The following is a 16,826-nucleotide window of genomic DNA, read 5'->3' on the forward strand; positions in this document are numbered from 1 at the left end:
TGACCCACTCTAGTACTCTTGCCTGGAGAATCCTGTGGATAGAGGACCCTGGTAGGCTACAGTCTATGGGGTTGCAGAGTCGGACACGACTGAGCGACTAACACTACTACTGATAATAATGGAAAGATTATAAAGAATTATTAATATATATCTAGAACTCAGTACTCTTTTAAATGGTCTGTTATTTGAAAAAAATAAGCATACCTTAAAAAATGACATTTCTTCTTAAACACAGATTATTTCAAAATTATAAAATACATAAAGCAAAATACTTCAAATAAATTTCCAGTACCTATTCTCCACGTACGTCCTTGTGTACACAACTGTATCCTTTGATCCTGCATGCCTGGTTTCAGCATTGGAGCTGCAATACAAACCATTTGACTTTATGTTTAAAGTTTGTTTATAGGATAATCAAATCAACAAGGCAATTATCCAATCCAATGAAAAAATAATGCTCATATATGCCTTCTAAACTATAACCTTTGAAATATAAATGTTAAACTGGTATTAATCCATTTCTGAAAAATTTATTTATGTTTCCCATTTTGTCTTAACTTCTACTGTCTTGGCCTATTTCCAGAATACTACTATGAAAATCGGTCCGTCGGGAAGTCTATTGTAGACCATAATGATTACTTTGAATATCTGTGTACTATGTTTCAGTGTCTATTACCCTAATGTCTCATTCATACTTCCAAACCATTGCTTTCTCCACAAATCTCAGGCAAAAAGTGGACCTTAATTAACCAACATGATAACACCTGATTCAGTGAAACCTTTAAATCTATCTAAGGAAGTCAGTTCAATGTCACAATCATGTTTTTAAAAAAATTACAGACTTTTAAGGAAAAATCACATCTATACTTATTCATAACTGACAGCTTACCAATGACCAAGATGTTTACTCAACATCTTTGTACAAGCCTATAAAGCCACTGGTTAAAATTAAAAATTTCTGCATTTCAAACAAATATCATATATTAATGCATATATATAGAATCTAGAAAGATGATACTGATGAACTTATTTGCAGGGAAGCAAAGAGAACAGACTTATGGACATGGGTAAGGGGGGAGGAAGGGGGGGTAGGACAAATGGAGAGAGTAGCATGGAAACATATGACTAACATATATAAAACAGATAGCCAACGGAAATTTGCTGTATGACTCAGGAAACTTAAACTGGGGCTCTGTAACAACCTAGAGGGGTGGGATGGGGAGGGAGACGGGAGGGAGGTTCAAGAGGGAGAGGACATATGTGTGCCTATGGCTGATTCATGTTGATGTATGGCAGAAACAAACACAATATAGTAAAGCATTACCCTTCAATTAAAAATAAATAAATTTAAAATTAGAAATTTTTATTGGAACACAAAAAAAGGCACAAAAACAACAACAGCAAAATTCAAAAATTTTCTGTATTTCAAAGGAAGGATCAGGTGGCATGTGGATGTTGTCTTTAAAAAAAAAAACAAAAACAAAAAAAAAACAGGATATAAAAAAGCCAGAAGGAGAATGGTCCTGTCATTTATTCTATAATTGACAACAGTACCTGAGTGTCTTTCTGGCTTCATAAGAATAGGCAGCTGTTCTAGAGGATGGGCTGATTAAATTCTCAGTAGATCCAGTGACCTGGCCATCTTGCCTGAGAAAGCAAATGCAAATATTTGGCACTTAAAATCAAGGCCACTTAGAGGATTTTTGTTTTATTAAGATTCTGCTCAAACAACATTTTTTTTAAAACATACAGTAAAGCTGTTTCTGTTTGCCTGGTTTCTGCACATAAACACAGACAGAATACATGTACTATTTTACTCTTCCATAGACACAACTGTCTTCCCATTATGAATAATCTATAGGCACGTGTCACATTACCTAACAGTAGGACAGAATACTTTTTTAACCAAGGGCAGGAACCATATGAACCTGGCTGCAGTAACATTCTCACAGCACCAATGCCATTTTTGAAAGTTTTTCATGTATAACATATCTGGGAGTTTATCTATTTAATGAAAATTATCTGGGGTTGCTTTGAGAAATTCCGGTTTCCGTTTTAACAGAAAAGCAGTACTTTGAAGATCACTAAAGAACTTTGACCTAGATTTCTGCTAATCTAAAAATGTCACTATGCTCAACAAAGTGTAGGCATATTTGCTTTTTCCTATGAAACAGTGGAAAATTAATGCAGGCATAGTGAAAGCTTTAGCTCTTTTTCTTTCCTCATGTTAGAAAACTCTGACAGAGGCAAGACATAAAAATCAAGAGGAGAATTTAGATCTCAATCACGATTTATCATTCTTGACTGGCCTGTTCCTTCCATTTCCAGGTAGCTTTTAAAGAAGAGAAAAACAATTGTTCACATATTATCCTCTCTGGCATGTGGAAAACCATCTTCTAGTTTTAAGACAGATGTTTCAAAAGACACTTAGCAATGAGAAAGTAGAATGAATATTATTAGAAGATTCTCAAATGTGATCATTTATGTCATTTCGGAACAACAGACCTAACTAGGAACTATTTGGAAATATTCATATCATATAATAAATAATACAAAACCCAATTTCAGCAAATAGTTTGAAAGGACAACGATTGTCAATGAGTGTGAAATGTGTTTGTACTGCCTCAGAAAGGTAAAATCACACATTACCAGTTTGTGAAACCTATAGTAGGAATGGGAAATACTTTGCAAACAGTTCTGATAAGGATTGAACTGTGTCCTGCCAAAAATTCTCATATTGAAGCCCTACACCCCAGTGTGATGTGGAGACAGGGCCTATAAAAAGGAAATAAAGGTTAGGTGAAATCATAAGGGTGGGGCTTTAATCCCATAGGACAGGATGTCCTTATAAGAGGAAGCTTATAAGGACTAGAGCTTGCTCTCTCTCTGAGGACACACAGAGGAAAAGCCATGTGAGGACATAGTCAGACACAGTCATATGCAAACCAAGAAGAGAGTTCTCATCAGAAACCAATCCTGACATTGGTCCTCGTGCATTTGATGTTCTTGCTACATCGTGAAAGAATTCAGAGATAGGTAAGAAGTAGATTTATTTAGAGAAGAGCACAGACAGAGTGTAGCCATCTCAGAAGGAAAGAAGAGAGAGGCTCAAAATGTGGTGTGGTTAGTTTTTGTAGGCTGGGTAATTTCAGAGGCTAGTGAGTGGGAAGATTACTCCAATTATTTGGGGGAAGGGGTGGAGATTTCTAGGAACTGGGCCACTGCCCACATTTTGACCCTTTATGTCTGGCCTCAGAACTGTCATGACACTGGTGGGTGTGTCATTTACCATATGCCAATGTATTTGGTCACCTTATGTGAAAGTTGACTCATTGGAAAAGACTCTGATGCTGGGAGGGATTGGAGGCAGGAGGAGAAGGGACAACAGAGGATGAGATAGCTGGATGGCATCACTGACTCGATGGACGTGAGTCTGAGTGAACTCTGGGAGTTGGTGATGGACAGGGAGGCCTGGCATGCTGCGATTCATGGGGTCGCAAAGAGTCGGACACGACTGAGCAACTGAACTGAACTGAACTGAATGTGTTACAATGAGCATATAATGAGGCTCAAGGTCTACTGGGAGTTGAATCTTCAGCCATCTTGGACCTAGTTGGTTTTAACCAGTTTTTTCATGTCCTATGGCCATGTCATTCTTTTTAAGGTTTTACCCTGTGCCCTTCCTCCTGTTTCAACAGTATCTTGATCTAGAATTTTAGTCTCCAAAAGAGTGAGAAAATAAATTCTGTCTTTTAACACCTGGTCTGTGGTATTTTGTCATGGCAGCCTGAGCAGACTAACACAAGTAGCATCTCCTGGTTGTGTTTACAGTGAGACTAATGACAATACTTTATAATCGTCAATAAAAACCAGAGGTTAGTAAATGAATTTGGAATGTGGAACAGCAAATCCTTTCTTGGATTTGCTCCTCTTGTAATCTGGGAGGATAATACACTTTTTTAAAAAGAAATCTTTTATTTTGGATCATTTTAAAGGTATAGAATAATGGCAATGATAGTTCAGAGAATTCCAGTATACTCTTCACCCAGCTTCTCTTAATTTTAACATCTCACACAACCATGATCCATTTGTCAAAACTAAATAATTACCGTTGGTACAATGTCATTAGCAAAACTACAGACTTATTTCTATTTTACCATTTTTTTTCAATGATCTCCTCTCTCAATTTCAGATCCAAATCAGGATACTACTTCCACATAATCACCATGTCTTAGGGTCTGTGATAGTTGATAAGCCTTTCTTTATCTTTCATGAGATGGTGATAGATCTTACTAAGGAAATTCTATCTTGATGCCCTTAAGCAGTAATACTAATTTTTTAAATTATTTAGAATCATAGAAATAGTTAGAGAAACAATTCTTTGGAAACCAATTAAATAATCTGTAGTGCTTTTAAAAGTGCTTTTAAAAAGGATTACTCTCCAAAATATATAAGCAGCTCATACAGTTCAATATCAGAAAAACAAACAACCCAATCAAAAAGTGGGCAGAAAACCTAAACGGACATTTCTCCAAAGGCATACAAATTTCCAATAAACACAAGAAAATATGCTCAATATTTCTCATTATTAGGGAAATGCAGATCAAAACTAAAATGAGGTAACACCTCACACCATTCAGAATGACCATCATCCAAAAATCTACAAAAAAAAAAAATGTTAGAGAAGTTATGGAGAAAAGGGAACCCTCCTGTACTCTCAGTGGGAATGTAAACTGATACAGCCATTATGGAAAACAATATGGAGATTCCTTAAAATACTAGGGAAAATCTACCATATGACACAACAATCCCACTACTTGGCATATACCCTGAGAAAACCACAATTTTAAGAGACATATGTAACCCAGTGTTCATTGCACCAATATTTACAATAGCCAGGACATGGGAGCAACCTAGATGTCCATTGACAGGTGAATGGTTAAAGATATGGTACATATATGTGATGGAATATTACATATATGGAATGGATTTGAATCAGTTGTAGTGAGGTAGATGAAACTAGAACCTGTTACACAGAGTGAAGGAAGTCAGAAAGAGAAAAGCAAGTATTGGAATATATATAGGGGATTTAGAAAAGTGATCTTGATGAACCTAGTAGAGAACAGAGTTGTGGACACAGTGGGGAAAGGTAAGGGTGGGATGAATGGAGAAAGTGGCATTGATGTATATACACCATCATGTGTAAAACAGATAGCTGGTAGGAAGTTGCTGTGTAAATTCCTGGTGCTGCGTGACGACCTAGAAGAGAGGGATGGGGGAGGGGAGGGAGGCTCAAGAGGGAGAGGAGATATATATATATATAATTATTATGTCTGACTCACCTTGTTGTATGACAGAAACCAACACAACATTGTAAAGCAATTTTCCACCAATTAAAAAATTAAATTTAAAATGTTACTGGGTCCCCACATCCGATATTCTGACTTAATTGGTTTAGTGTAGGGCTTCCCAGGTGGCGCCAGTGGTAAAGAACTCGACTGCCAATGCAGGAGACATAAGAGACCGGGGTTCAGTCCCTGGGTCAGGAAGATTCCCCTGGAGGAGGGCATGGCAACCTACTGCAGTATTCTTGCCTGGAGAATCCCATGGACAGAGGGGAGCCTGGTGGGCTACAGTCCATAGTGTTGCAAAGAGTCAGACAAAACTGGGGCAACTTAACAGGCACATGACTAGAGTACTTGGATTCTTTTAAATCTCTCCAGTGAGTCTCACATGTAAGACAAGGTTGAGAACCACTGCCTTAGAGGCAATGTGACATTTTACCCAAAAGAGCACTGATTAAAGTGTGATCCCTGGATCAGCTGGTGATTCTGATACCATTGCAAAGGAGAACTCTCCACCAAAGTATTCCTCTTAAACGCCTTGAATAATGTTCATAAAAAACAGCTTATGGCTCACAGTGTTTTTTGCTGGATAGCTTTATTATTAAGTTATCCTTCACTGAAATAAATTGCTGAATTGTAACTTAGAATCAATGGTCACAGTTTCATTTCTAAATTAAATAGCTTCATAAACTATAAACTAAATATTGTGTTGGAACTTACAAAATTCCGAATGGAATTTCACTTGAGAAAATGTTTTCTGCAGTGGAAGTTTACCTTGAAATTTTAGCTATCTAAAACTTTTATACACAGACATTTGATGTGAGAACATCAAATGGTACTGCTGATTTAAGAAAATTGGTAGTTCCTCAAATGGAGTTACTATAGGATCCAATAATTCCACTCCCTAAGTATATACCCTCCCTAAGTCCATCCTAGAGGAAATCAGTTCTGAATGTTCATTGGAAGGACTGATGTTGAAGCTGAAACTCTAATACTTTGGCCACCTGATGCGAAGAACTGACTCATTTGAAAAGACCCCGATGCTGGGAATGATTGAAGGTGGGAGGAGAAGGGGACGACAGAGGATGAGATGGTTGGATGGCATCACTGAGTCAATGGACATGAGTTTGGGTAAACTCCGAGAATTGGTGATGGACAGGGAGGCCTGGCATGCTGTAGTCCATTGGGTCGCAAAGAATCAGACACGGCTGAGTGACTGAACTGAACTGAAATGAACTGAACTGAAGTATATACCCTACCAAGAGAAATGAAAACACTACACAAAACTTTTATATGAATGCTGATCACAGCATTGTTCATAATGGTGAATTACAATCTGATAGTGGAAACAACACAAAAGCCCATCAGCTGATGAATAGATAAAATTCTGTCTATTCACATAATGGAATATGTGAAATTTGGCAATAAAAAGAAATACTGAGACATGTTACAACATTGGTGAATTTTGCAAACATGCCATGTGAAAACAGTCAGTCACAAATATTTTATGATTCCATTTATATGAAATGTCCAGAATCAGAAATTGAAAAAGACAGAAAGTAGCTTAGTAGTTGTCCAGAGCTACGGGCTGGGGGAAAATGATACATGACTACTAATGGGCATGTTGTTTCTTTCTGAGTTGATGAAAATGTTCTAAAAGTGATAGTGGTGATAGTCTACAAATCTAAATATACTAATCAGATTGCATATATATTTGTGGATATCCAGTTACTATACAGAGTAAATACATTCATAAAATAGAAAAAGTCTCAGTTTAACAGATTTATTTAGATTTCCATTGTCCTGTTTGACTTAACTTTGGCAACCTGACTCCAATTTCTTTTTCTTTTTAAAATTAATTTTCATGAGGGTATAGTTGCTTTACATTGTGTGTTAGTTTCCACTGTACAGCAAAGTGAATCCATTATGCATGTACATATTTCCCTCTTTTTTGGATTTCCTTCCCATTTAGGTCACCGCAGAGCACGGAGGACAGTTCCCTGAGCTATACAGTGTCACGGTGCTTAATCACTCAGTCATATCCAACTCTTTGCAACCCCATGGACGGTAGCCCACCAGGCTCCTCCATCCAGGGGATACTCCAAGCAAGAATACTGGAGTGGGTTGCCATTTCCTTCTCCACTGCTATACTGTGGGTTCTCATTAGTCACCTGTTTCACACATAGTAGTGTATATGGAACAACAGACTGGTTCCCAATTGGGAAAGGAGTATGTCAAGGCTGTGTATCATCACCCTGCTTATTTAACTTATATGCAGAGTACATCATGAGAAATGCTGGCCTGGGTGAAGCACAAGCTAGAATCCAGATTGCCAGGAGAAATATCAATAACCTCAGATATACAGATAACACCACACTTATGGCAGAAAGTGAAGAACTAAAGAGGCTCTTGATGAAAGTGAAAGAGGAGAGTGAAAAAGTTGGCTTCAAGCTCAATATTCAGAAAACTAAGATCATGTCATCTGGCCCCATCACCTCATGACAAATAGATGAGGAAACAATGGAAACAGTGACAGATGCTATTTTGAGGGGGTTTCAAAATCACTGCAGATGGTGACTGCAGCCATGAAATTAAAAGATGTTTGCTCCTTGGAAGAAAAGTTATGACCAATCTAGACAGCATATTAAAAAGCAGAGACATTACTTTACCAACAAAGGCCCCTCTAGCCAAAGCTTTGGTTTTTCTAGTAGTCATGTATGGATGTGAGAATTGGACTATAAAGAAAGCTGAGTGCCAAAGAATGGATGCTTTTGAACTGTGGTGTTGGAGAAGACTCTTGAAAGTCCCTTGGATTGCAAGGAGATCCAACCAGTTCTCCAACCAGATCCATCCTAAAGAAAATCAGCCCTGAATATTCATTGGAAGGACTGATGTTGAAGCTGAAACTCCAATACTTTGGCCACCTGATGCAAAGAACTGACTTATTTGAAAAGACCCTGATACTGGAATGATTGAAGGTGGGAGGAGAAGGGGACGACAGAGGATGAGATGGTTAGATGGCATCACTGACTCAATGGACGTGAGTTTGAGTAGGCTCTGGGAGTTGGTGATGGACAGGGAAGCCTGGCGTGCTGAAGTTCATGGGGTCACAAAGAGTCAGACACAACTGAGCAACTGAACTGAACGGAACTGACTGTATATATGTCGATCCCTCAATTCATCCCACCTCCCCTTCACTCCTTGGTATCCATACGCTTGTTTGCTCTCTACATCTGTATCTCTGTTTCTGCTCTGCAAATAGGTTCATCCGTATCATTTTTCTAGTTTCCACATATAAGTGATACACAATATTTGCTTTTCTCTTTCTTTCCTCACTCTGTGTGACATTCATGTCTCTGCAAATGGCACAGTTCCATTCCTTTTTATGGCTGAGTGGCAACTTGACTTTAAATAGCACAAAATAATTTCAGCTGATAAATACCCAAGAAGTCACTGCAAACTTTATAAATCTCTTTTGCATAAAGAACAAAAGTTTACTGAGAGCTTCTGCTGTGCTGTACGCAGTTGTTCAGTTGTGTCCAAGTCTTTGTGACCCTATAGACTGTAGCCCGCCAAGCTCCTCTTTCCATGGGATTCTCCAGGCAAGAACAATGGAGTCAGTTGTCATGCCCTTCTCCAGGGAATCTTCCCAACCAAGGGACTGAATTCATGTCTCCTGCATTGCAGGCAAGTTTTTTTTTTTTTTTTTTTACTGCTGAGCCACTAGCAAAGCCAGTTTACTAAGAGCTTACCATTTTGAATTGTTTTGTGTATTAGGATTGACTTCCACAAAACTATCAAGGTTTTGAGTTCTTGTAAAACTTACAGATTTTAAGTATATAAAAATAACTATTCTTATGGTAACCAAAGAGGATAGCAGTGGTGGGGAGCAGAGATAAATTAGGAGTTTGGGATTAACATGAATACTACTAAATATAAAATCAGTAAACAACAAGGACCCATTGTATAGCACAGGGAACTATACTCAATATATCGTGATAATCTATAATGGAAAAGAATCGGAGGAAGAATATATATTATGTATATGTATAACTGAATCCCTTGGTTGTACACTTGAAACTAACATAACATTGTACATCAATTAAACTTCAGTAAAAAATAAAATTGAAACAAGGAAGTACTCTATTTTGGAGAAATAGAGAACTTGAGACCAGAACACCACTTTAATTTACTAATTTTCTCTACCTGATCAAATCTCTAAATCCCTGATTCTCAATTTTCTTTCAGTGAAATCTTTACCCATTTTGAGAGTCAAAGGAAACTTTCTATTCTGTAAACAGAATGAAGTGACATGTTAGTCTCTCAGTTGTGTTCGATTCTTAGTGACCCCATGGACTGCAGCCCGCCAGGATCCTCTGTCCGTGGAATTCTCCAGGCAAGAACACTGGAGTAAGTAGCCATTCCCTTCTCCAGTGGATCTTTCTGACCCAGCGGAACCTGGGAATACTGGAGTAAGTAGCCACTCCCTTCTCCAGTGGATCTTTCTGACCCAGGAGAACCTGGATCTCCTACATTGCAAGCCTGTTTACAGGCTTCTCTGTGAGCCACCAGAGAAGCCTATAAACAGAATAGATGGGCACAAAAATTGGGCCCAGGGATTTCTTTTCAACTTTTTTTTTTTCAAGTGAAAATTTTTATCATAGTTGTTCTGTCATGGCTGGGGCAGTGCTACATTTTACATTTAATTTGTAGCTAGATCCTGCACAAGACTGTGATAGAACTGAAGAAGGATGGATGATATCTAGACACAGAACTCAGGGATGAGCAAAAGATTCTGTAGCAGTGGTTAAGGCCTCTGGGCATAACTGACTTGTGATGATCACAACCCCACTGGGAGAGGGGAGCATTTGTGAATGTACCTGCGGTTGCTGGGTTATGTTAGGCAGGAGGCACAGATGAAATTGTAGGGAAGCAAAGGAGAGCATGCACACATTACTGGCAGCCACGGTGTTTCCATCACACACCTCTCCTGCACAGACGACCACGACCCCACCTTGTTGAAGGAGACCGGACAGCCTCAGAAAGCTAGAGGAAGGAGAAGTTATGAGGAAGGAGAAACTGGGAAGTGGCTAAAGTCCTTGGTTACCAAACAGCTACAGAGTAGAGAATGAAAGTGTTAGTCACTCAGTCATGTCTGACTCTCTGTGACCCCAGGGACTATAGCCCACCAGGCTCCGCTGTCCATGAAATTCTCCAGGCAAGAAAACTGGAGGTAGCCATTTCCTTCTGCAGGGGATCTTCCCGACCCAGGGATCAAACCCAGGTCTCCTACATTGCAGGCAGATTCTTTACTGTCTGAGCCATAGGGAAGCCCTGGTAGAGAATAAGGACATAATAAGTAGAGGGAAGAAGAGGAGAAAAATAGGCAGAGGCCAACACTCAGGAATGACTGAGCGACAGTAATGACAAAGACCTAGGGCTAATGTCTGGGGACTCCTGATGGAATGCCCTCTGGCCAAGGACGAGCAATCTTCCAGGGAAGGCCTCTGTAAAGCCTGGTCAGCCTAACGCTTCTGCCCTGGAATTTCCATTTCCTCATTAATCTTTCCATGTGCTTCCCAGGTGGCGCTAGTGATAAAGAAGTCTCCTGCCAATTCAGGATACCAGACACAGGTTCCACCCCTGGGCCGGGAAGATTCCCTGGGGAAGTGAATGGCTACTCACCCCAGCATTCTTGCCTGGAGAATCCCATGGACAGAGGAGCCTGCAAGGCTGCAGTCCCTGCCCCCTGAATTTCCGTTTCCTCATTAATCTTTCTAGTAAGACCCTGTTTCATGAATAAGCCCAACTGAAACTGAAACACCTCTCAAATCGCATTCAGGGAAAAGTTCTTTCATGATACTTCATCGTTTATGGTCAGTTTTAAAATCTTGATCATTTCCAAATAATACTTGAAAGAGATTGGTTAATTGTTAGCCCAGTACTATTCCCAAAATGGTGGATCCTTTTGACAATGTATCCTCCCTTGTTCTCTCAAAGGCTTGCTTGAGATCATGGAAAGAGAAAGCAGAAGATGATTTAGGGAATGAAGGGGACAGAAAGAAACTATGTATCTCGCACAGGAGCCTTTGACAGACAGGAAAACCAAGAAAACCAAGCTGAGCCAGTTCCTCTACTTTTCTGTCCTCTGCATGAACCAACAATATCACTTATTCACATAAGAAAAAATTTTTAAACAGAAAAGGCAGCTGCACCTTGCTGCTGCTGCTGCTAAGTCGCTTAGCAGCCCAATAGGCTCCCCCATCCCTGGGATTCTCCAGGCGAGAACACTGGAGTGGGTTGCCATTGCCTTCTCCAATGCATGAAAGTGAAAAGTAAAAGTGAAGTCGCTCAGTCGTGTCCCACCCTCCGCCACCCCATGGATTGCAGCCTACCAGGCTCCTCTGTCCATGGGATTTTCCAGGCAAGAGAGGAAGGTTAAAAACAGAAACCTATTGCTTTTAGGGCCCTCCCACATGTGAGGGGGGAAGAACAGTTAAACATCTAAAACTTTGAAAATTGTTTCCTAATTTAAACAATCTGTAACAACAATGAAGCATAGCTTCCATCCTAACCTTCCTTGTAAAAGAAACAAAAAGTGCAACAGTTTCAAAGCCAGGATCCTCTGAGGTGTAAAGAAATTCCAAAATTAGGTCCCATTTCCTGGCTCTGACAAATCTGTGCGTTCTTTTAGCACTAGGTATCCAAGGCAGAGAATCTCAAAGCGCTTTCTGCACCGCTGAAAACCTACCAAGCAACAGTAAGTAAAAATAAATCTTCACAGCCCAAGTGCAGAGCACTCAATTTCCGTCATGCCTTTTACACTAAGCCATTGAACAGCAGGCCTTTACTCAGAAATTCTAACAGAATTCAAATTTTGTTACCTTTTTTAAGATCAGCTATTAAGCACCCTGTGGGTGGTGTTGCTTAGTTGCTCAGTTGTTTAGTTGCTCAGTTGTGTCCGACTCTTTGCAACCCCGTGGACTGTAGCCTGCCAGGTTCCTCTGTCCATGGGATTTCCCAGGCCAGATTACCGAACTGGGTTGCCATTTCCTTCTCCAGGGGATCTTCCCAACCCAGAGATTGAATCCAAGTCTCCTGTGGTGGCAGGCAGATTCTTTACCACTGAGCCACCAGGGAAGCCCAAGCACCCTGTACATTTTTCTTTAAATTCAGATAGTATTTATATTTAAACATCATGGTACAGTTCAACCTCTCAGAAAATCGTCCAGGGTTACATAACTTATGAAGGTTCATATAGAATTCATAAGAAAAACGTAAATTAGAATAAGTCTTACCTTTCATTCTTATTCTTAGACACATTGTAACTTATGTCAATTAAATTTTCTAGGTTCTGGTCTCTACAGGAAAAAACATAAGCAAATATTTAAATATATATATATGTATATGTGATTTAGTTACGTATGATTTTAAGAAATAAAGCATTAGAATAAAACATTTTAAACCAGTACATAATTTTAAACATAGGCATTTGTGGTTGTAAAGATGGGACACTGAAAATCTGACATTGAACTATTAGATCTATACAACTCAAGTAGAGCACAAATTACATTATGCTGCTGCTGCTAAGTCGCTTCAGTCGTGTCCGACTGTGTGCAACCCCATGGACAGCAGCCCAACAGGTTCCCCCATCCCTGGGATTCTCCAGGCAAGAACACTGGAGTGGGTTGCCATTTCCTTCTCCAATGCATGAAAGGGAAAAGTGAAAGTGAAGTTGCTCAGTCGTGTCCGACTCTTCACGATCCCATGGACTGCAGCCTAGCAAGCTCCTCTGCCCATGGGATTTTCCAGGCAAGAGTACTGGAGTGGGGTGCCATTGCCTTCTCCTTTACATTATGAGAGAGAAGTAAACTAAGTTTTTTGGAGGTTTGAGAAATTCAGTCTGAAAAGAAACAACTGATTGATATCTATCAGTTGAGTGAATACTTACTTCACATCACAAAGGACTAACTTGTGTATTTCCATGTGGATTATCTAGACCTCACGGAACCTTGCAGGACAGCATACAAGGCTCAGCAACTCTAAGTGAATTTTCCAAGGTCAATTAACTAATTTGTAAAAGAGTCAAGGCTTGAAGCTGAGCCATCTGCTCATCTGAAATCAATTCTTCAATATTTAATTAGAGTCTTCATTCCAGATTTTTGCATAACAGAGACATGAGAAGTCAACCCAAAATTTGAATCAACAGTCCACAATGTGGAGGATGAATGGGATAATTAGATTCTTAAATCTTGGGCTACAATGATTTGTCACACTTTCATGAGATACAGTGTTCTCTGGCGTGATATATACATATTAGCTGCTTATATATATTTTTTTATAATACTGATAGTTCTTAATCTTTTTCCATGAGTTTGGAAAAGCTTTGTCACCAACCCTACTGGTTTGCAGGATGGTTTAGAAGTAAGAGTGAGGCCATTTCTTTTCATGCATTGGAGAAGGCAATGGCAACCCACTCCAGTGTTCTTGCCTGGAGAATCCCAGGGATGGGGGAGCCTGGTGGGCTGCCATCTATGGGGTCGCACAGAGGCGGACACGACTGAAGTGACTTAGCAGCAGCAGCAGCAGCATTTCTTCCCCTACTTTTATGGGCCAGTTAGTCAACCTTTCTAAGCTTCCTTTTGTAAACTAGGATAACATCTAAGTTCATAACGTTTCAGTGAGAATAAATGAGTTAGTGTAAATAAAATTTATAGGCACAATGTCCATAGTTATGCCTGAACTGAGTAAGAATAAATAAGTGATAATTAATGGAAGTGTAGTGACGCAGCAGTTGGCACTATGAATTCCAAAATGTTGAAGGACTGTATTTTCATTTCTGCTGTAACTTTTCACATCTTTAGCCTTAACTCCAGTTTTCATAAATCTCCCTTCTCTGGTCCTGAATGGTAGATTTCAAGTAAGGTTCTTTTACATGGAATCAGTGTATAGACTCAAATTGATATTTATAAGGATAAAAGATAATATAAAAATCTTTGTATTTATGTGGAGTGAGACTTACTACTCTTTTTATATAACATCCAAACCATCAATAATTGATAAATATGCTAATTGGGCAGCATTCCATAGCTATACTTAAAGTTCACATTTAAAATACTAGCTACATATCTTTGAAAATGTAGAAATTAATTAAATTAATTTTTAATGTGAGTTATAGTAGAAAATATGCCAATTTAATATACGTAAAAAGTAAAGGATTTCAGAAGTAGCTTGGAAGTATCAAAATCATTTGATGCTACAGTATGAATAATATAAAATTCAAAACTGACTTCTCCAGCATAGCTGCTAGAACTGTGTGAGGAGACCTCCCAGATCTCATCTTTTGAATTTAGAAAGAGAGACAGCAGGCTTTTCCTTTGTAACTCTTGATCAATTCAGTTCAGTCACTCAGTCGTATCCGACTATTTGCGACCCCATGGACTTCAGGATGCCAGGCTTCCCTGTCTATCACCAACTCCCGGAGCCTACTCAAACTCATGTCCATCAAGTCGGTGATGCCATCCAACCATCTCATCCTCTGTCGTCCCCTTCTCCTCCCACCTTCAATCTTTCCCAGCATCAGGGTCTTTTCCAATGAGTTGGTTCTTTGCATCAGGTGGCCAAAGTATTGGAGTTTCAGCTTCATCATCAGTCTTTCCAATGAATATGCAGGACTGATTTCCCTTAGGATTGACAGGTTGGATCTCCTTGCTGTCCAAGGGACTCTCAAGAGTTTTCTCCAATACCACAGTTCAAAAGCATCAATTCTTTGGCACCCAGCTTTCATTATAGTCCTTGATGGTCCTTCCTTAATTACTAGAAGCTCCTCTTGACCTCAGGACTCACCATAGTATTTTGACAGCCAGGGTATTAAATTATCCTCCCCCTTAACGTTTAAAAATAATACTTCACTAAACACTTGTGAATAATGGATTAAAAATTAAGTATTTAACTTAACTTTAAAGGATCATGGTCTTCCATAATCCAGTTTCCCAGCAATGTCAAACTGGGATGGTTGGCAGAGGCAAACACTGAGAGAGAAATGTGAATCTTAGGGAAGGAGAATTCTATCCCAGGAGGTGATTCTCCCTCCAAAGCTAGCCTTGGATGAACTGAGTGGCATTTTTAAAGGAAGCTGGTGTTTTTCATTATGACTTAAGAATAAAATCACATTACTGTGACTTAACACGGCCTTGCACGCAGTAGCTGCTCCAAAAATACTTATGGCCTTAAATGTATTTAAATTCTCTTTTCTCCTTCTCTGGTGGAAATTTATTGCTACCTTACCCAGCTCTGGGAAAAGATATGAAAAGGACGCCAGGGGAAAGATGTTAGACCCTAAACCTTTAAGGTAGCCAGCTCTGCACACATCTAGGTACAGAGTATACACCAGGACCACAGAGAAAAGTTCACAAGAGATGGTGATGGACATTTCACCTCCACTTGCATCAGTCACCCAGAACCTGCCTTACTTCACCCCTGAATTGCACATATTTCTTTCCTTTTTTCACTCAGCTCCCAACCCTGGCTTTGTTTCCTTATTTTGGAACACTTCCTTATGGGGTCGAATATTGCCCTTCCACCAAATTTATATGCTGAAGTCCTAACACCAGCATGTCAGCATGTGCCTTTATTTGGAGACGGGGGTCTTTACAGAGATCCTCAAGTTCAAATGAGGTCATCAGTGTGGGTCCTAATCCAATATGAATGGCATCTTTATTAGAAGAAGGAATTTAGGCTTGGATACACACAGATGGAAGACAACGTGAAGACAAATGGTGAAGACAGCCCTCTACCAGCCAAGAAGGGCGGCCTGGAATAGATCCTTCCATCTAGGCCTTCAGAAGGAGCCAGCCCTACTGACTTCTTGATCTTAGACTTCTAGACTCCAGAATGATGAGAAAACAAATTTCTGTTTTAATCCACTCAGACTATGGTTCTAGTTATGGCAGTCCCAGGGAACAAATACAGATTCACTTCTGCCCTCACGACAGATACTATTATGTACAGTTCCTCGGCCTGATGCTGGCTACCCTTACCTGCTTGGCACTTTTCACTCCCAGTTGCTAAAGATACTGCATCTTTGATCTGTCTATACTTCCATTCTCCACCCCCACCCCCAGGACCCAATCTTTTGGATCCTAGCTATGGTGAAGGAGGGCAGAAGTGGATTTAGACCTAAGCAAGGAGGAGACACCAGAAGCTCACAAATCCAACCACTCCAGGTAGATAATTCAAAATTGGAACCTGTACTTGCCTTCAAAGAAGCACACTCCCAAAGGGATACAACTGTGAATCATCAAATAAGCCATGTTATTAGGGTTATAGAAATTTTGCTGTTTTTATTAAATAGTGCCTCATATCAAGTTTGCTAGAGTGGGCTATAAGATTTTATTCTGAATCCTCTATACTAATATTTAAAGCAAAATTAAAAGTTCCAGGTTATGAAAAGTACAAAATGTGGATTTGCTATGGCTGTTC

The 16,826-nt window shown here is 39.6% G+C and overlaps 1 protein-coding gene across 9 annotated transcripts in view; it reads right to left on the bottom strand.

The window, feature by feature from the left end:
- SCEL (sciellin) overlaps positions 1-16,826 on the bottom strand; it is a 124,403-nt gene that overhangs the window by 11,276 nt on the left and 96,301 nt on the right. For 7 of the 9 annotated variants that reach the window (XM_018056487.1, XM_018056489.1, XM_018056485.1 and 4 more), the window contains 3 exons: positions 12,644-12,706; positions 1,555-1,647; positions 293-364 (listed from right to left, as the gene is read on the bottom strand). In XM_018056487.1, coding sequence (XP_017911976.1) covers positions 293-364; positions 1,555-1,647; positions 12,644-12,706 — 228 coding nt within the window. The remainder of the gene's footprint in view (positions 1-292; positions 365-1,554; positions 1,648-12,643; positions 12,707-16,826) is intronic. The other 2 variants (XM_018056486.1, XM_018056488.1) reach the window with 2 other exon arrangements.

The sequence above is a fragment of the Capra hircus genome, chromosome 12 (genome assembly GCF_001704415.2).
Source record: "Capra hircus breed San Clemente chromosome 12, ASM170441v1, whole genome shotgun sequence".
NCBI classification, from domain to species: domain Eukaryota; kingdom Metazoa; phylum Chordata; class Mammalia; order Artiodactyla; family Bovidae; genus Capra; species Capra hircus.